Source organism: Lynx canadensis, chromosome B1 (genome assembly GCF_007474595.2).
Source record: "Lynx canadensis isolate LIC74 chromosome B1, mLynCan4.pri.v2, whole genome shotgun sequence".
Taxonomy (NCBI): domain Eukaryota; kingdom Metazoa; phylum Chordata; class Mammalia; order Carnivora; family Felidae; genus Lynx; species Lynx canadensis.
In genome coordinates, this window is record NC_044306.2 from 150,479,888 (window position 1) to 150,500,738 (window position 20,851).

Genomic DNA, 20,851 nt, shown 5'->3' on the forward strand with positions numbered 1-20,851 from the left:
ATCCCACAGGATATGAGTAGATAGGGTGTTTTTTTAAAAAACGTATATTTGAGGGGCACCTGGGTGACTCAGTCAGTTGAGTGGCCGACTTCGACTCAGGTCATGATATCCTGGTTTGTGAGTTTGAGCTCCACAACAGGCTCACTGCTCTCAGCCTGTCAGCTCATAGCCTGCTTAGGATCCTCTGTCCTCCTCTCTCTGTCCCTCCCCCACTTGCACTCTCCCAAAAATAAATATTGAAAAGTAAAGAAAGAAAGAAAGAAAGAAAGAAAGAAAGAAAGAAAGAAAGAAAGAAAATGTAATTTAAAAAACCTTTATTTCAGTCCAATTCAATAAATAGTATTCAAGATTCTGCTAAGAATCAGATAATGTATGAGGCACTGGGGTTGTATCAGTGAAAAGAATATATACAAAACCAAGACAGAAATGTTGTTCACATTTACTTCCACTTAAAACCAGATTCTGAGACTTCTAGAAGTGAGGGTCCTCTCTAATTTTATTTAACCCATTTTTTTCAAACCTGTTTGAATATGGAAAACCTCCTTTCCCCCACCACCTGGGAACATTTTTGGAGAAATGTCTCAATGCTATATATGATGTTTTCACTATCTTCAAGATCTTGCCCACTTTAGGGTAAAAGGATATTTATACACATTTCAAGAAATAAAATATATAGAGAACTTGTAGGAGTATGAAAAAAAGTGTCAAATTAGATAAAAGCCTTCAAAGTTTACAGACAACCCCCAATATGGTTATCATTCTATCAGCCCTACCTCCCCTCTGCCCACTCCAGGTGACCTCTGCCACTGTTATAGGAGATTCTACGGGGAGGGAGAGAAGGGAATCCTAACTTTTTCAGAGTTCATCAAAGTGTAAAGCCAATAGAAAGGAAGATGTGAAAGCAAAATAAATTTCAGACTTAACCACAATGAGGGTGGGTGGCCTCTCTGATCAAACAACCTCTACTTTCACTTCCTAAAACTCTTCACTTGCCTTTCATGCTGCTTGAAATACCACCCATTATTCATCTGAGTTCATAGGAAACCTGTTCTAAAAAAACGTAAAAATGACTCTCAGAAAGAAGTTTGATATCACAGAGAAAAATGGGCTTTTGAGTCACAGAAGCCCAAGTTAGGTTCTAGTTCTGCATACTGGCTTCATGAATGGAGCAAGTTAGTCACCTGTGAAGCAAAGATACATAATTCTACTGACAAGCATGTTTGGAGGATGAGATGCGACGATATACCAACAACTCCTACAAAGTCAGCATTTACTCCCTAGTAGCTCTTGTTGTCACTCTTAGTATTAAATGGTCACCCTAAAATAGCCACTGTGGAAGACAGTATGGAGGTTCCTTAAATACAAGCATCCTATGATCCAATAATTCCACTATAGGATATTTACCCAAAACATACAAAAACACTAAATTCAAAGGGATACATGCACCTCTATGTTTACTGCAGCATTATTTACAATAGACAAATTATGTAAGTGGCCCAAGTGTCCTTTGATAAATGAAAAGATAAAGAAGAGGTGGGGGTGCCTGGGTGGCTCTGTCAGTTAAGTGTCCAACTATTGATTTTGGCTCAGGTCATGATCTCACAGTTGGTGAGATTGAGCTCCATTGTCAGGTTCCACACTGACAGCCTGGAGCCTGTTTGGGATTCTGTCTCCCTCTCTCTATACCCCTCCCTTGCTCTCTCTCTTTCTTTCTCTCTCTCTCTTTCTCTTTCTTTCAAAATAAATAAATAAACTTTAAAAATAAAAAAAGAGGTGGTACACACACACACACACACACACACACACACACACACACACATATACATACAATGGTATATTATTCCACCATAGAGAAGAATGAAAACTTGCCATTTGCAACAAGGATGGAGCTAGAAAGAATCATGCTAAGCAAAATAAGTCAGAGAAGGACAAATACCGTACAATTTCATTCATATGTGGAATTTAAGAAACAAAAGAGGAAAAAAAGAGAGACAGATAAACCAAGAAACAGACTTTTAACTATAGAGAACAAACTGCTGGTTACCAGAGAGGAGGTGGGTGGGGGATGGGTGAACAGGTGAAGGGGATTGAGCACATTTACCATGATAAGCACTTAGTAATGTGGAAGTGCTGAATTACTATATTCTATGCCTGAAACTAATATACCACTATATGTTAATTATACTGGAACTATAATAAAACACTTAATTAAAAAATTAAATTAAATTAAATTAAATTAAATTAAATTAAATTAAATTAAATTAAATTAAATAATTAAACAAAATAGTCCCAGAGTACCCAAACAGATATTCACATGTCAGAGTATATTAGGTTACCACAAAATGTTGCTCTTCTGTAGCAAACATCTGACTTGAGTGACTCAAAGGAAATGACGATTTTCATTGGTAGAAAGAGAATTTGGCACTTTGGCTCTAGAACAACTTTCCTCCAGGGATGGGGACCATGCTAGGGAAAGAAGAGCAAAGTTTTTTGCACCAAATGCCTTCTAGGAATTTGATGCACTTAACACCTTTGTTCAGTTACATTAGAAGTTCAGTAAACTTGTAGGTGGCCTGGGAAGCTAACCAATAATTTATTTTTAAATAAGATTGCATGTTTTAAACTTCAAGAAACTATCTTTATGAAGATTTATGGGAACATAATCTGTCTGTAAATTGGCATTTGAATACTATTCACATGCATTTACATTTGTATAATGATAACATGCATCTACAAGAAAACAGAAGACTGATCCTGAAAATAGAAAAATTTAGAGTTTATAGATAAAACGATAATGGGCATGTGGTTGACTGTAGAGCAAGCCTAAGTTGCTGCCTTCAGGGAAGGCCTTTCTAGAAAAAGGAAAATCCATGTGGATAAAGAGGTCTATGATGTCTTTTGCTGACTCAAACCTCTTTGAACTCACACATATTAAAGTCCTCAGCTTAGAGTCTGGTTACTGAAGAATATCCCAACTCAGATCATTAACAGTTCAGACTGCCCTATATATTCCTCAAGATGTGTATTTTTCAGTCTGAAAAACTGCAGAAAGCAAAGTCACAAAATTATTCAAATTATCACCATGTTTTCATTGACATCTTTGGAAAAATGATGCCACGCATATGCCCTTTTAAACACTGAATACTCAAACTTAATGAAAGTAAATGAATATGATAAATTGGATTTCATACAGATTATAAATTGTGTTACTCTGAATTAAGTATCATCTGTACTTGCCCTTTCCTTTAAGGAATGCAGAATGCCAAATAGGTCTTAAACAGGGATTACTTTTAGCTGCCTTCCCATTTCAAGTTCCAAGAGTTTATTTTGTATTCCCCCAAATTTTTAGTTGAATAAAATATACCTTAGTCTTCTTCTAATTGTACATTCAACATAGAAATTTCCTTTTAATGAAATAGTTTTCTACAACCCCCACAAAAATTAGAAATTTTAAATATCACATGCTTTCTCTGAAGGCTATAGAGATTTCTGTCCATTTTCTGTTTCATGAAAGTTATATTTCCAGCTATGATAAAAAAAATTTTAAATGACCTCTAAGATTCCCATCCCTCAGTGTACACACTCCTGGACACTCAAACACTAATTTAGGTGCTGCTGTGAGGGAATTTTGCAGATATAATTAAGGTCTCAAATCAGTTGGCTTTAAGATAGGGAAATTGTCCTTGGTGGACCTACTCTAATCAGGTGACACCTTTGAAAAGGACTAGGCTCTACCTGGCGAGATATTCAGGATGTAAGAGATTTGTTGGGAGGGTGATTCTCCATTGCTGGCTGTAGAGATGGAATGGGCCACATGCAAAGAATGTGGTGGAATCTATGAGCTGAGAGAGAGAGGCCTGTGACAGCCAGCAAGAGAACAGGGACCCCAGTTCAACTTCAAAGAACTGAGCTATGCCTAGAACCTAAGTGAGCTTAGAAAATGATCACAAATGTCAGATGAGATAGCTGCCTCAATCAACACCTTGATTTCAACCTTGTGAGATCCTGAGCAGAAAACTCAGCCATGACATGTACAGAACCATGAGCTAATAAGTTGGTATTGCTTTAAGCTGCTAACTTTGTGGTAATTTGTTGCACAGCAATAGAAAATTAATAGATCAGTGTTTGTTTTCTGATGCAAGTAAAGCAGGAAAAAAAATGCATGGGCACAATGGTGCGGTGCATCTCTACTTACAATCAGGCTAGATTCCCAAGGCTTTACTGAGCCTATTTTTCTCCAAATCTGAAGTGATATTATGCAAATCACTAGCAGGACCTCTCCAGAATGGAAAGTCAATGATGCATATTGGCTTTCATGCATCTCTTCATATTATCATATTATTCATAAAAGTTGATACTGAGTTGACAGTTTATTCATACAGGATTAAATAGCTGCAGATTTAGACTATGGCTCCTGAAGCTTTTGTAATATGGCATTGTACACCTGTTATTCCCCAGAGGTTCTCACAAAAGGAGAACCTAACACACCTATTTGTTGGTCGTCATTCCCCCTGCCCAGATGTTCACAGCTCCTTGTATGGGATTTGTAGATATGACTGCCACGGCACTTGAAGCAGTGGGCTATTGGTTGTTGAACAACTCCTCTGCTAAGAGTCCTACCATTCAGTCTATACAGTGATGTGATCTTCCTGTCATCTGCTTTCTCCATTTGCCCTATTCAGAGAAACTCTGATGAGAAGACAGATTTGAAAGCCCTTAAGTCTCCTTACGTTCTAGCCTTCCTTCTTTGGTTCTCTTATTGATTTTGAATGTCTTGGAAACATACTAAGATTCTCTGAGAAAATGAATGGTCAAATAAATGAAGAATGAATGAATGAGTGAATAGATGAATATATAAATAATAAATCAATTTAAGAGAATGCACTCAATGGAGTGGAAGTGTGGCACTGCGGGAAAAACAATGGTGCCCTAGGAGTTAGAAGGCGTGAGTCTGAGATGACCACTAGTTCTGTTACATCAGAGGTCATTTAATCATTTCTGGGTGTCAGTTTTCTCACCTGGAAAATGTGTTACATTCTACCAAATAGTTTCCAAGTTATCCTTAACTTTTGAATTTAGGTTTTATTTAAAAAAATTTTTTTTTAATGTTTATTTGTTATTGAGAGACAGAGAGAAATGGAGCGTGAACAGGGGAGGGACAGAGAGAGAGGGAGACACAGAATCCAATGGAGGCTCCAGGCTCGGAGCTGTCAGCACAGAGCCCAACACGGGGCTTGAACTCTCGAACCACGAGATCGTGACCTGAGCTGAAGTTGGTCGCCTAACCCACTGAGCCACTCAGGCACCCCTGAATTTAGGTTTTAAGTCATTCAAGAGGCTAAATAATGTTACACTCCACAGAGCTTCTGTTTGTTGTTATATTCTGGCACCTTGATTCTTGTCCATTGGAAGACACACTGCCTCTCCACAGCCAGCTGTCTAGATTCTTTTTAATCAGCCAATGCATACATTGTCAATATTTTTTTTTTTTTTTTTTTTTTTTTTTTTTTTTTAATATATGAAATTTATTGTCAAATTGGTTTCCATATAATACCCAGTGCTCATCCCAAAAGGTGCCCTCCTCAATACCCGTCACCCACCCTCCCCTCCCTCCCACCCCCCATCAACACCTCAGTTTGTTCTCAGTTTTTAAGAGTCTCTTATGCTTTAGCTCTCTCCCACTCTAACCTCTTTTTTTTTTCCTTCCCCTCCTCCATGGGTTTCTGTTAAGTTTCTCAGGATCCACATAAGAGTGAAAACATACGGTATCTGTCTTTCTCTGTATGGCTTATTTCACTTAGCATCACACTCTCCAGCTCCATCCACGTTGCTGCAAAGGGCCATATTTCGTTCTTTCTCATTGCCACGTAGTACTCCATTGTGTATATAAACCACAATTTCTTTATCCATTCATCAGTTGATGGACATTTAGGCTCTTTCCATAATTTGGCTATTGTTGAGAGTGCTGCTATAAACATTGGGGTACAAGTGCCCCTATATGTCTGCAGTTTATTTTTTTTTTTTTATTATTGTTATTATTATTATTTTATTTTATTTTATTTTATTTTTATATGAAGTTTATTGACAAATTGGTTTCCATACAACACCCAGTGCTCATCCCAAAAGGTGCCCTCCTCAATATCCATCACCCACCCGCCCCTCCCTCCCACCCCCCATCAACCCTCAGTTTGTTCTCAGTTTTTAACAGTCTCTTATGCTTTGGCTCTCTCCCACTAAAACGTCCTTTTTTTTTTTTTTTTTTTTCCTTCCCCTCCCCCATGGGTTCCTGTTAAGTTTCTCAGGATCCACATAAGAGTGAAACCATATGGTATCTGTCTTTCTCTGTATGGCTTATTTCACTTAGCATCACACTCTCCAGTTCCATCCACGTTGCTACAAAAGGCCATATTTCATTTTTTCTCATTGCCACGTAGTATTCCATTGTGTATATAAACCACAATTTCTTTATCCATTCATCAGTTGATGGACATTTAGGCTCTTTCCATAATTTGGCTATTGTTGAGAGTGCTGCTATGAACATTGGGGTACAAGTGCCCCTATGCATCAGTACTCCTGTATCCCTTGGGTAGATTCCTAGCAGTGCTATTGCTGGGTCATAGGGTAGGTCTATTTTTAATTTTCTGAGGAACCTCCACACTGCTTTCCAGAGCGGCTGCACCAATTTGCATTCCCACCAACAGTGCAAGAGGGTTCCCGTTTCTCCACATCCTCTCCAGCATCTATAGTCTCCTGATTTGTTCATTTTGGCCACTCTGACTGGCGTGAGGTGATACCTGAGTGTGGTTTTGATTTGTATTTCCCTGATAAGGAGCGACGCTGAACATCTTTTCATGTGCCTGTTGGCCATCTGGATGTCTTCTTTAGAGAAGTGTCTATTCATGTTTTCTGCCCATTTCTTCACTGGGTTATTTGTTTTTCGGGTGTGGAGTTTGGTGAGCTCTTTATAGATTTTAGATACTAGCCCTTTGTCCGATATGTCATTTGCAAATATCTTTTCCCATTCCGTTGGTTGCCTTTTAGTTTTGTTGGTTGTTTCCTTTGCTGTGCAGAAGCTTTTTATCTTCATAAGGTCCCAGTAATTCACTTTTGCTTTTAATTCCCTTGCCTTTGGGGATGTGTCGAGTAAGAGATTGCTACGGCTGAGGTCAGAGAGGTCTTTTCCTGCTTTCTCCTCTAAGGTTCTGATGGTTTCCTGTCTCACATTTAGGTCCTTTATCCATTTTGAGTTTATTTTTGTAAATGGTGTGAGAAAGTGGTCTAGTTTCAACCTTCTGCATGTTGCTGTCCAGTTCTCCCAGCACCATTTGTTAAAGAGGCTGTCTTTTTTCCATTGGATGTTCTTTCCTGCTTTGTCAAAGATGAGTTGGCCATATGTTTGTGGGTCTAGTTCTGGGGTTTCTATTCTATTCCATTGGTCTGTGTGTCTGTTTTTGTGCCAATACCATGCTGTCTTGATGATGACAGCTTTGTAGTAGAGGCTAAAGTCTGGGATTGTGATGCCTCCTGCTTTGGTCTTCTTCTTCAAAATTCCTTTGGCTATTCGGGGCCTTTTGTGGTTCCATATGAATTTTAGGATTGCTTGTTCTAGTTTCGAGAAGAATGCTGGTGCAATTTTGATTGGGATTGCATTGAATGTGTAGATAGCTTTGGGTAGTATTGACATTTTGACAATATTTATTTTTCCAATCCATGAGCAGGGAATGTCTTTCCATTTCTTTAAATCTTCTTCAATTGCCTTCATAAGCTTTCTATAGTTTTCAGCATACAGATCCTTTACATCTTTGGTTAGATTTATTCCTAGGTATTTTATGCTTCTTGGTGCAATTGTAAATGGGATCAGTTTCTTTATTTGTCTTTCTGTTGCTTCATTGTTAGTGTATAAGAATGCAACTGATTTCTGGACATTGATTTTGTATCCTGCAACTTTGCTGAATTCATGTATCAGTTCTAGCAGACTTTTGGTGGAGTCTATCGGATTTTCCATGTATAATATCATGTCATCTGCAAAAAGCGAAAGCTTGACTTCATCTTTGCCAATTTTGATGCCTTTGATTTCCTTTTGTTGTCTGATTGCTGATGCTAGAACTTCCAGCACTATGTTAAACAACAACGGTGAGAGTGGGCATCCCTGTCGTGTTCCTGATCTCAGGGAAAAAGCTCTCAGTTTTTCCCCGTTGAGGATGATGTTAGCTGTGGGCTTTTCATAAATGGCTTTTATGATCTTTAAGTATGTTCCTTCTATCCCGACTTTCTCAAGGGTTTTTATTAAGAAAGGGTGCTGGATTTTGTCAAAGGCCTTTTCTGCATCGATTGACAGGATCATATGGTTCTTCTCTTTTTTTTTGTTAATGTGATGTATCACGTTGATTGATTTGCGAATGTTGAACCAGCCCTGCATCCCAGGAATGAATCCCACTTGATCATGGTGAATAATTCTTTTTATATGCTGTTGAATTCGATTTGCTAGTATCTTATTGAGAATTTTTGCATCCATATTCATCAGGGATATTGGCCTGTAGTTCTCTTTTTTTGACTGGGTCTCTGTCTGGTTTAGGAATCAAAGTAATACTGGCTTCATAGAATGAGTCTGGAAGTTTTCCTTCCCTTTCTATTTCTTGGAATAGCTTGAGAAGGATAGGTATTATCTCTGCTTTAAACGTCTGGTAGAACTCCCCTGGGAAGCCATCTGGTCCTGGACTCTTATTTGTTGGGAGATTTTTGATAACCGATTCAATTTCTTCGCTGGTTATGGGTCTGTTCAAGCTTTCTCTTTCCTCCTGATTGAGTTTTGGAAGAGTGTGGGTGTTCAGGAATTTGTCCATTTCTTCCAGGTTGTCCAATTTGTTGGCATATAATTTTTCATAGTATTCCCTGATAATTGTTTGTATCTCTGAGGGATTGGTTGTAATCATTCCATTTTCATTCATGATTTTATCTATTTGGGTCATCTCCCTTTTCTTTTTGAGAAGCCTGGCTAGAGGTTTGTCAATTTTGTTTATTTTTTCAAAAAACCAACTCTTGGTTTCGTTGATCTGCTCTACAGTTTTTTTAGATTCTATATTGTTTATTTCTGCTCTGATCTTTATTATTTCTCTTCTTCTGCTGGGTTTAGGCTGCCTTTGCTGTTCTGCTTCTATTTCCTTTAGGTGTGCTGTTAGATTTTGTATTTGGGATTTTTCTTGTTTCTTGAGATAGGCCTGGATTGCAATGTATTTTCCTCTCAGGACTGCCTTCGCTGCGTCCCAAAGCGTTTGGATTGTTGTATTTTCATTTTCGTTTGTTTCCATATATTTTTTGATTTCTTCTCTAATTGCCTGGTTGACCCACTCATTCGTTAGTAGGGTGTTCTTTAACCTCCATGCTTTTGGAGGTTTTCCAGACTTTTTCCTGTGGTTGATTTCAAGCTTCATAGCATTGTGGTCTGAAAGTATGCATGGTATAATTTCAATTCTTGTAAACTTATGAAGGGCTGTTTTGTGACCCAGTATATGATCTATCTTGGAGAATGTTCCATGTGCACTCGAGAAGAAAGTATATTCTGTTGCTTTGGGATGCAGAGTTCTAAATATATCTGTCAAGTCCATCTGATCCAGTGTCTCATTCAGGGCCCTTGTTTCTTTATTGACTGTGTGTCTAGATGATCTATCCATTTCTGTAAGTGGGGTGTTAAAGTCCCCTGCAATTACCACATTCTTATCAATAAGGTTGCTTCTGTTTATGAGTAATTGTTTTATATATTTGGGGGCTCCGGAATTCGGCGCATAGACATTTATAATTGTTAGCTCTTCCTGATGGATAGACCCTGTAACTATTATATAATGTCCTTCTTCATCTCTTGTTACAGCCTTTAATTTAAAGTCTAGTTTGTCTGATATAAGTATGGCTACTCCAGCTTTCTTCTGGCTTCCAGTAGCATGATAAATAGTTCTCCATCCCCTCACTCTGAATCTAAAGGTGTCCTCAGGTCTAAAATGAGTCTCTTGTAGACAGCAAATAGATGGGTCTTGTTTTTTTATCCATTCTGATACCCTATGTCTTTTGGTTGGCGCATTTAATCCGTTTACATTCAGTGTTATTATAGAAAGATACGGGTTTAGAGTCATTGTGATGTCTGTATGTTTTATGCTTGTAGTGATGTCTCTGGTACTTTGTCTCACAGGGTCCCCCTTAGGATCTCTTGTAGGGCTGGTTTAGTGGTGACAAATTCCTTCAGTTTTTGTTTGTTTGGGAAGACCTTTATCTCTCCTTCTATTCTAAATGACAGACTTGCTGGATAAAGGATTCTCGGCTGCATATTTTTGCTATCTAGCACCCTGAAAATCTCGTGCCAATTCTTTCTGGCCTGCCAAGTTTCAAAAGAGAGATCAGTCACGAGTCTTATAGGTCTCCCTTTATATGTGAGGGCACGTTTACCCCTTGCTGCTTTCAGAATTTTCTCTTTATCCTTGTATTTTGCCAGTTTCACTATGATATGTCGTGCAGAAGATCGATTCAAGTTACGTCTGAAGGGAGTTCTCTGTGCCTCTTGGATTTCAATGCCTTTTTCCTTCCCCAGTTCAGGGAAGTTCTCAGCTATTATTTCTTCAAGTACCCCTTCAGCACCTTTCCCTCTCTCTTCCTCCTCTGGGATACCAATTATGCGTATATTATTTCTTTTTAGTGTATCACTTAGTTCTCTAATTTTCCCCTCATACTCCTGGATTTTTTTATCTCTCTTTTTCTCAGCTTCCTCTTTTTCCATAACTTTATCTTCTAGTTCACCTATTCTCTCCTCTGCCTCTTCCATCCGAGCCGTGGTGGTTTGCATTTTGTTTTCCATTTCCTTTAAAGCGTTTTTCAGCTCCTCGTGACTGTTCCTTCGTCCCCTGATGTCTGTAGCAAGAGATTCTCTGCTGTCCTGTATGCTGTTTTCCAGCCCAGCGATTAATTTTATGACTATTATTCTAAATTCACTTTCTGTTATATTATTTAAATCCTTTTTGATCAGCTCATTAGCTGTTGTTATTTCCTGGAGATTCTTCTGAGGGGAATTCTTCCGCTTGGTCATTTTGGATAGTCCCTGGTGTGGTGAGGGCCTGCAGGGCACTTCCCCTGTGCTGTGGTGTATAACTGGAGTTGGTGGGCGGGGCCGCAGTCCGACCTGATGTCTGCCCCCAGCCCACCGCTGGGGCCACAGTCAGACTGGTGTGTGCCTTCTCTTCCCCTCTCCTAGGGGCGGGATTCACTGTGGGGTGGCGTGGCCCGTCTGGGCTACTTGCACACTGCCAGGCTTGTGATGCTGGGGATCTGGCGTATTAGCTGGGGTGGGAAGGCAAGGTGCACGGCGGGAGGGGGGGCAGGCTTAGCTCGCTTCTCCTTAGGTGATCCACTTCAGGAGGGGCCCTGTGGCAGCCGGAGGGAGTCAAATCGCTGCCGGAGGTTTGGCTCCGCAGAAGCACAGAGTTGGGTGTTCGCGCGGAGCGAGCAATTTCCCTGGCCGGAGCCGGTTCCCTTTGGGATTTTGGCTGGGGGATGGGCGGGGGAGATGGCGCTGGCTAGCGCCTTTGTTCCCCGCCAAACTGAGCTCTGTCGTCCGGGGGCTCCGCAGCTCACCCTCCCTTTGTCCTCCAGCCTTCCCGCTTTCCGAGCAGAGCTGTTAACTTATGACCTCCCAGACGCTAAGTCGCGCTTGCTAAGTCGCGCTTGCTGTCTGAACACAGTCCGTCAGGCCCCTCCGCTTTTGCAAGCCGGACTCGGGGGCTCTGCTTGGCCGGCGAGCCGCCCCTCCGCCCCGGCTCCCTCCCGCCAGTCCGTGGAGCGCGCACCGCCTCGCCGCCCTTCCTACCCTCTTCCGTGGGCCTCTCGTCTGCACTTGGGTCCGGTGACTCTGTTCTGCTAATCCTCTGGCGGTTTTCTGGGTTATTTAGGCAGGTGTAGGTGGAATCTAAGTGATCAGCAGGATGCGCGGTGAGCCCAGCGTCCTCCTACGCCGCCATCTTCCCAGAATCCTCCACATTGTCAATATTTTCTATACCCAACAGAATTCAAGCCTCTCAAGCTCCACTAGGTTTATTGGGTAAATGTATTGCTTATGCCAAAGCTATTATCTTCTTAATTATTTAGGTCCATATGACTTGTATCTTTTATGCTTTCATTTACATATAAAATATGTCTATATTCAAAAGAAAAATTTCTTGTAAATCAACCAATGTTGATTAAAATTACACTCAGTGCAGGGGCGCCTGGGTGACTCTGTCAGTTAAGCATCTGACATTTTAATTTCAGTTCAGGCCATGACTCATTGTGAAATTGAGCTTCACATCAGGCTCTATGCTGATAGTGTGGAGCCTGCTTGGGATTTGCTCTTTCTCTCTCTCACTCACACTCTCTGTATATCTCAAAATAAATAAATGAACTTAAAAAAATTAATGAAATAAATAATATAAAAAATAAAATTACACTCAGTGCAAAGCATTGGACTAAATCTTGTAAAGGAAAAATACCTTCTGTCCCCAAAGAGGTTGGTTTAGCAACACACACCCACCCAAAGCTAACTTCTAATGAAAGAGGTAAATAAAGTTGATCTTAATGGCAAGTTGTAGAGAAGGAGACTACAAAACGAGTTAGAAGACCAGGACCTTTTTAAACCATTTGACTCTAATCAAGTGTCCTCTCTCTCAGCCTCTGTTATTTCATATATAAAGCTGGCATAATATCTTCCTCTTACGGATTTGTAAAATTCCTACTCTTTACCAGGCACCTTATTAAATCTTAATGATAAAAAGATGAACAATACCAGTCCAGCTCATTGAGGAGTTCACAATTAAATTTAGATTAATATACATGCAAACAAATACTTGACACAATGTCATTAGCACTATTGTTGATAAGAGATGTTAGGACTGACAGCACAGACAGCCAGTGCCTCTAGAAATAGAAACCACGAGTAATATTGTACATTCCCAGATCTTGATCTTCTTAATACATCCCTTCACCCCAAGATAACCTTGATGCATATCCAAGACAAATGTATTCTTGCTGGAAAAGGTAGACCAAAAAAACTTGCTGTTATCCAAAGGAGAACCAGAAAGCTTGTAACTGTTACAGTGTAAGAGTAACCTGCTGAGTTTTGCTTTTTACAGGACAGTAGGATTTGGCACCCAGAGCAGAAGTTTGAAACCATGGATGATTGCCCTTCTCATTGTGTTATTACTGACAGTGGTGGCAGTGACCACTGGTATTCTGGCCCACTTGTTAGTCTCTGGTAGGTAAAAATTGTGAATTTCACTCAGCTTGATTTCATTTTTCTGCAAACTTTCATTTGTATATATGTAAATGTAATTTTATCTAAAAGTATTTTTGTGCTTTTACCAGCATTTAGAATTTAATTTTTTTCAGTCATTTTATAAAAATGATTGAATGCCTATTGTATATGAGTACTTTTCTGGATGACTCAAGGTACAACATTATGTAAAGCAGACCAGTTTCCTATCTCCTTGGAGCTCACAAGCTAATATTCTTTTAAGACTACACAAAAGATCAAAAATGGTAACTGAAAGAGGTGTCTGGGTGGCTCACTAGGTTGAGCAGCTGACTCCTGATTTCCCAGGGTCATGGGATCAAACCCCACGTTGAGCTCTGTGCTGAGCGTGGAGCATGCTTAAGATTCTCCCCTCTTGGGGCAGCTGGGTGACTCAGTCGGTTATGTGTCTGACTTTAGCTCAAGTCATGATCTCACAGTTCATGGATTAGAGCCCTGCATCAGGCTCTGTGCTGACAGCTCACAGAGCCTGGAGACTGTTTTGGATTCTGTGTCTCCCTCTCTCTCTGTCACTCCCCTGTTTATGCTCCGTCTCTCTCTCTCTCTCTCTCAAAAACAAATACTTAAAAAAATTTTTTAAAAAGATTCTCCCTCTCTCTCTGCCCCTATCCCCCACTCACACACTTTCTCTCACTCTAAAAAGATTTAAAAACTAAAAAAAGTAGCAGCTTAAATCTACTGGTAATCATAATAAACAACTCTAACCATTCAAGTGAAAAACTATGATAAATTAGTTATTATATTAGCTATTAAAACTGACTCATTTACTCATCATTATGTCCACCAACATTTCAAGGGCCAAAGAAAAACACATGTCCAACAAAATAATGAATTTTGAAATAATTGGTAAACTATAAATATGACAAATATTGTTACTTATTTTTAGAGAAAATTTTATCCTTTCCTAAATGATATTCACGTATTTTTTAATTGCCTGATATATTTATAATCACACAAATAATGCATTTCAGAATTCTTTTTAAATTACATCTTTCTCTGCACAGACTGCAAAGCATTAACATTTGCTGACAAATCTCCACAGGGTCACTCACACAGATGTGTTTGATAAAACAACTACCTCAGGCTTCTTACTTGAATGGCCTCACCTATTGTCATCTTCCTCAGACTTGGGGCGGGTGAAGACTATCATGATCATTAAAGGTTTTAAGAACACACTTCTGGGCTTTTTGTAACAACCCCGCCTGTAGTTTATGCTAATGGCAAAAGATTCTCAGGTCATTTCATTTGACTGCCTACCAGCCCCTTTACTAGGAGTATAATGTTTGATAATGATATGGATTGTGCAGATGAGTATCAGGGGGACCAAAAAAAAGCACTACAGAGCCCAGAAACGTACCACCTAGAAGATGTACCATTCTGAGATCCCTCTCTCTTTCCTAGGTCCATAGCTGGGAAACCCATTGTGCCCACTGTGTCCTTCCTAGGCCAGGCTCCCTAAGGAGAGATGCTATTCTGTGGCTGGTCCGTTTTTCTATTTTCAACTCTTTGTAGGGGCACCTGGGTGGCTTAGTCAGTTAACCATCGACTTCAGCTCAGGTCGCAATCTCATGGTTCATGGGTTTGAGCCCTGCCTTGGGCTGTGTGCTAACAGCTCAGAGCCTGGAGCCTGCTTCAGATTCTGTCTCCTTCTCCCTCTGCCCCTCCCCTGCTCACGCTCAGTCTCTGTCTCTCAAAAATAAATAAATGTAAAAAAAAAAAATTAACTCTTCGTAAATTTCTTGCCCCCCCCCGAAGGCCAGACTCCTAAGATTACTAGATTTCTTAGGAGCCCCACTGCTCTGTTTTCTTATCTTTCCCAGCAGCCAAGCAGAGATCTGACTGATTCACCCCATTTACACACTGTTCTTATCTCCCACCTCTGACAGTTTGTTCCCTTTCTTTTCCTGTCTTTCTTACTTTGCCTGGCTCTCCCATTATAAATCAAAATTCACAAGGATATTGATATACATCTACTTCTAGCAGAGTATAAGGTGGTATACATTTTACCTCAGCAAGACCTAATATAGGAATTAAATGTTTCAGCTTTAGAGCTAGTCTCTCTAGGTTTAAACTCAGGCCAACTCACTAGTTATATCGCATAGAGCAAGTTACTTAACACCTCTGTGCCACACTTTCTTCACCTGTGAAATGGAGGTGACACCAATCTCAGGGAGCTAGAGTGAGAACCAAATGAATTAATACATGTAAAGTGCCCAGAACAGTGTTTGGCAATATAGTAGACACTCAATAAATTCCAGTTATTATTAACATAAAAATTAATTATTATCTTCATTATATTTATTAAGAAACTAAATTAGAAAGAAGTCTCAATAATAATTTAAGACTCTATACTAACGCCATTACATCTGTGCCTTAGATCCTGAAATCTAATGTAATTTCCTACTTTTCCTTTTTATCACAGGACAGAAAACGGAGTACTATCATGGAACATTTAAAATTTCAGATCTACAAGTCAATAGAAATTCTAGACAAAACAACACATACAACCTTAAGGACTTAAAGGAGATGAGTGAGAATTTGGTAAGTCAGATGTATTCTTTCTGTTTTAAAACAATGTTGAAGGAAGAGATTTGTGGATCATTTCCCTCAATATTTCTCAAAAGACTATTTTCAGACCACTTGCATTAAATCACCTTGAAAATTCCTAGGCCCCATTCCAGACCCACTGAATCAGTGTCTAATGGGATGGGTTGGCAGGGATGGGGGAACAAGGAAATCTCCATCCTAATAAACAGTGATTCTGATAAACCACCCTTTGTGACTCAACCACCTTATCTAAAGGTAAGAGAATTGGGGCATCTAGGTGGCTCAGTTGGTTAAGTGTCTAACTGTTGATTTCAGCTCAAGTCATGGTCCCAAGGTCATGGTATCAAGCTGCATGTTGGGCTCTGCATCAAGCCTGGAGCCTACTTAAGATTTTCTCTCTTTCTCCCTCTGCCCCTCCCTCTTCCTTGCTCTAAATAAATAAATAAATACATAAATAAATAAATAATAAAAATAAATAAAATAATAAAAATCCATAAATGGAAGTGAACAAATGCAGAGTGCATTTATGATAGTAATACTGTGTTTGAAAGTGGACTTTTAAATTTCAATAAATCATGTATTTCTCAGAGTGAAGGAGCTTCACGTGCAAAGACTGAGTTAGGTAATGACAGATTACAATCATGAGCACATGCAAGGCCCTTCACTGGCTGTCATTATTTATTACTCTCATTTTTTCACAAAACGTACTCCCATTCACCTCCCTCAGCAGGCAACCCTTCTTTGTGCCACATGTATTCTTTTGTTTGTATTCATTCCTGTAAAAATGTATTTTGTTGTTTTGTGTGCACATGCTTTTAATTTATTCTTTGTGTTATAAATCATTCATCTTAGTCATTTTGGGCTACTACATCCAACTACCAGATACTGAGTGGCTTGTAATATCAGATATTGATTTCTCAAAGTTCTGGAGGCTGGAGGTCTGAGATCAGGGAACAGCCAGGTCAGATTCTGATAAGGACCCTCACTCAGGTTGCGGACTGCAGACTTCTCAGTGTATACCCACATAGTGGAGAACAGACCTAAAAAGCTCTCTGGGTCTCATTATAAGGGCACCACCAACCCCACTCATGACCTAATCACCTCTCAAAGGCCCCACCTCTTAACACCATTACATTGAGGGTTAGCGTTTCAACATATGAATTTGGGGGCAGGAAACAAATATTCAGTCCATGGCATCACTTTTTGTTTCATGCCTTTTTACTCAGAACTTTTTTTAAAGCTCTGTCCATGTTGCTAAATGTACACATAATTCACTGCTATTGGCTACTACAAAATGGTTTATAGTGTGTTTTGCCATATTTTACCTCCTACCTATCATCCCAAGAAATGCTGCACTAAATAGCCTCCTACTTGTCCCCTATAGACCTGTGCAAGTTCTTCTGCGAGCAGAATTACTGGGTCACTGGGTGTGTACCCACTTAATTTAACTAATTAGTGTGGATTGCTCTTCAGAATGGCTGAGCCAGTGTACACGCCCATCTGCAGTGCATAAGGATTCCTATGTCCCCACATCTTTGCCAACACTTGGTATTATTTGGCTTGCTGACTTCTGCCAGCCTAATAGGCAATAAGATATGTCTTTTTGTGATTTAATTTACATTTTTCTAATTACTGAGTTTCTGCATTATTAAATATGCTTGTTAGCCTTTCGAGTTTTCATTTTTATAAATTGCTTGTACCTATCCTTTACCTGTTTTTCTGTTAGAGTCATTTTGTTTTATTAGTGTTATTTTCTAGAAGTTCCTTATATTTTCTAGATATGAACAGTTTGCTGGTTGAGGAAATTATAATCATCCATTCTATCTTCTATTAATTTGGACCATGTTGTCCTTCATGAAATAGAAATCCATAATTTTGAAATGATGATCTTCATCAATTTTGTCTTATGTTTGTGTTTTTAAAGTTTTTTTAAGAAGGTATTCCCTCTTTCAAGTCATAAAAATATTTTAATTTATTTTCTTCTATTAAGTTCAAAATTTTACCTTTTATATTAAGCCTTCAATGTATCTAAAGTCCACCTTTGTGTGTGATGTTAGGTAGGAACCCAGGTTGTATTCTCCAAATAAGTTTTCCCAATTTAACTAAACAATCTTTCCTCCCAATGGCATGGTTGTTCAGCTCTTTACATTTCTTCACACCTGAATCTTGCAGAAAAGGAAACATGATCTAGCTCCTCAAATTGCTTCATATCTTTTTGGAGATATGAGAGTAATGAGCATGAAACTGAACACCATGACATAATTAAGGACTAAATTGTATGCTGAGGACCATAAGGGCAGAAGAACTTCAAAGAAAAGGAAATTCAGCTAGGTTTCCCATGGTCAGGAAAGGCTTTGTATTATTTAGCCTTGTTTAAATGAAACAAGTGTCCTTTTTCCTCCACTCACCACCCAGTTACCTTCAGAAGAAGTATGTGAATGGTTCATGCCTCATCCTGCCACTCCTGTTTATTGTTGCTGAATCCCAATGAATGAAACCAGATTCTTCTCTCTGCCCTATATGGGTGCTAATTAGACAGCCAAGAAAGACAGGTTGCAGGTCCTGCTCTTCCTCATAATTTGGGATTTACTGATTTGAATGCAAATGGAGATGCAAAAGTAAAATGAGCTCATGCTCAGATACTGCTAAAAAGACTTCAGTAACCAGACACCTGTAATTCATGACACTCCCAAATAGGTAGGTCACTTTCTTCATTATTATAAGTTCGGGTAGGATCACTATCTGATGTAGTACTTCATTTGAAGAAACATATTTCAGAAATATCAAGAAATACTTTTAAATTACAGGGTCATTACAGATGTGAAAGTCATAACCTTGTAATTCCATAACACTAGCTAGCATGTACTGAGTGCCAAGCACTACGCTAAAGCACCTTACATGTATTTTAGCTAATCCTCAAAAACAACTTTATGAGGTAACTACAATTACTATCACAATTTTACAGATGAGAAAATCAAGGTAGAGAAAAGTTAATTTACTCAAGATCATAGAGCTAGCAAATGTAGCTAGTAAATGATTACATATTCTTAATAAACTTCTGTCATCCATAAGAATAATCTGTGTGACTTTATTTCCCACCTACTATGCACAAAATTCCAGATATCAAGTAATTATCCCCGGTACATTAGTCTATTTCAATTACACTGTCAACACAGGCCAGTGACCATCGTCTCATTAAAAATGGGAACAGTTGGGAATTTTCTTAGGGATGTCTCCCCATAAAAAAACACTCCCTCTGTGCCCAAGGAGCACTCAGGGACACCAGAAAAGGGCTTAAAATGATCTTCCAAATATCCTTAATGCTATGTCTCTAGAACTTTAGAAAAAAAGGAGCTTGGAAACAGAAAGAGATGCAGAGATAAACTAGTTAGAAACACTCTAAAGGAATTAGAAAACAAAAGTGAGAGATTGGGCTCTGATCAACACTGAAGCAGGAAGTGCTTCTACTGAGAAAAATTAGTCGAGATAAATTTAAACTTAGCAAAAGTATTAGTCCCAAAGTTTGGATTTGCAGAAGGTAAAAGAAGTAAAAGATGCTCCATGCTTGGTGTAGGATTGTGGCCCTATGCCTGGAGAGAAGATATTGGATTTGGAAGATTTAAGAAAAAACTAAGCAGACATTATCAAGAAACTTCATGTTCAGAGGTTAGAAAAATTGAATGGAGAGTATGGCCAAGTCCTTTCCTGAGAACACAGACCTACATTTATTTTGAAATTAAAGATTAGGCATGTTTAAAAGAGGAAGATGTGTAACACCTCTACCTTAATTTGAATCCTGGAAGAAAAAGATAATTGTTGTATATTTCATGTCTAATCTGCAATGTAACACTGCAAAGGAGGCATTATTATCCACACTTTAAGGATAAGGGAACTAAACCTCTGAAGTTAAGGTCCATAGCCAGTAAATGACAGAGGGGAGATTTGAAGCCATATAGGTAATTTGAATATGTGCTCTTTCCACTAAATTGTTCAACTTGTCAGGAAGAAACTCAGCTAATATAGGAAGCTCAACTCTGTGTCAATTCTTCTCCCATTTAATATTTAAATTTATAAAGATTATAAATCCCATATGCTGTGCTAGGTAATTTAAGCAACACGTTGGGTTTACTTGTTATATAAGTGTGTCCTCCTCCATAGTATCCTCACTTTCCTGTTCAGCTTTTGGTCCAGCTTTATTGAAACACAATTTACAGATAACATTGTGTCAGTTTACAGTGTAAAGCATGTTGATTTGATGTATTGCAAAATTATTATCACTGTAACACTTCCATCATGTCACATAATTACTATTTTTTTGTGGTGAGAACATTTCAGATCTTATACTGTTAGCAACATTCAAGCAGCATTCAGTATTATTATCTATAATCACCGTGCTGTACATTACATCCCTAGAATGTATTCATCTTATAATTGGAAGTTTGTACCCTTTGATCAACATCTCCCTGCTTCTCCCACCCCTCCCCCTCAGCCTTGGTAACCACCATTCTATTCTGTTTCTATAAATTCATCTTTTTAGACTCCACATATAAGTGATATCATACAGTATTTGTCTTTGTCTTATTTATTTCACTTAGCATGATGCCCTCAAGGTCCATTCATGTTGTCCTAAATAGCAGGATTTCCTTCTTTCTCATGGTTGAATAATATTCCATATGTATATATACATATATATATGACATATTATTGTATTGTGTGATTGTGTGTGTATATATATATATATATATATATACATACATATATACATACACACACACACACACACACACACACACACATACAACATCACATCTTCTTTATCCATTTATCAATTGACAGGCACTTAGGTTGTTTACATATCTTAACTACTGTGAATAATGATGCAATGAACATGGGAGTACAAATATCTCTTCTGTATGCTTGCTTTCATTTCCTTTGGATATATACCCAGAAGTATGATTACTGGGACATATTATAGTTCTACTT

At 38.8% G+C, this 20,851-nt stretch overlaps 1 protein-coding gene across 1 annotated transcript in view; it reads left to right on the plus strand.

The window, feature by feature from the left end:
* The window catches only part of TMPRSS11A (transmembrane serine protease 11A), a 60,116-nt gene that overhangs the window by 7,259 nt on the left and 32,006 nt on the right, over positions 1–20,851 (plus strand). Inside the window, exons 3-4 of the mRNA XM_030314500.1 lie at positions 13,143–13,264; positions 15,744–15,862. Of these exons, the coding sequence (XP_030170360.1) occupies positions 13,143–13,264; positions 15,744–15,862 (241 nt within the window). The remainder of the gene's footprint in view (positions 1–13,142; positions 13,265–15,743; positions 15,863–20,851) is intronic.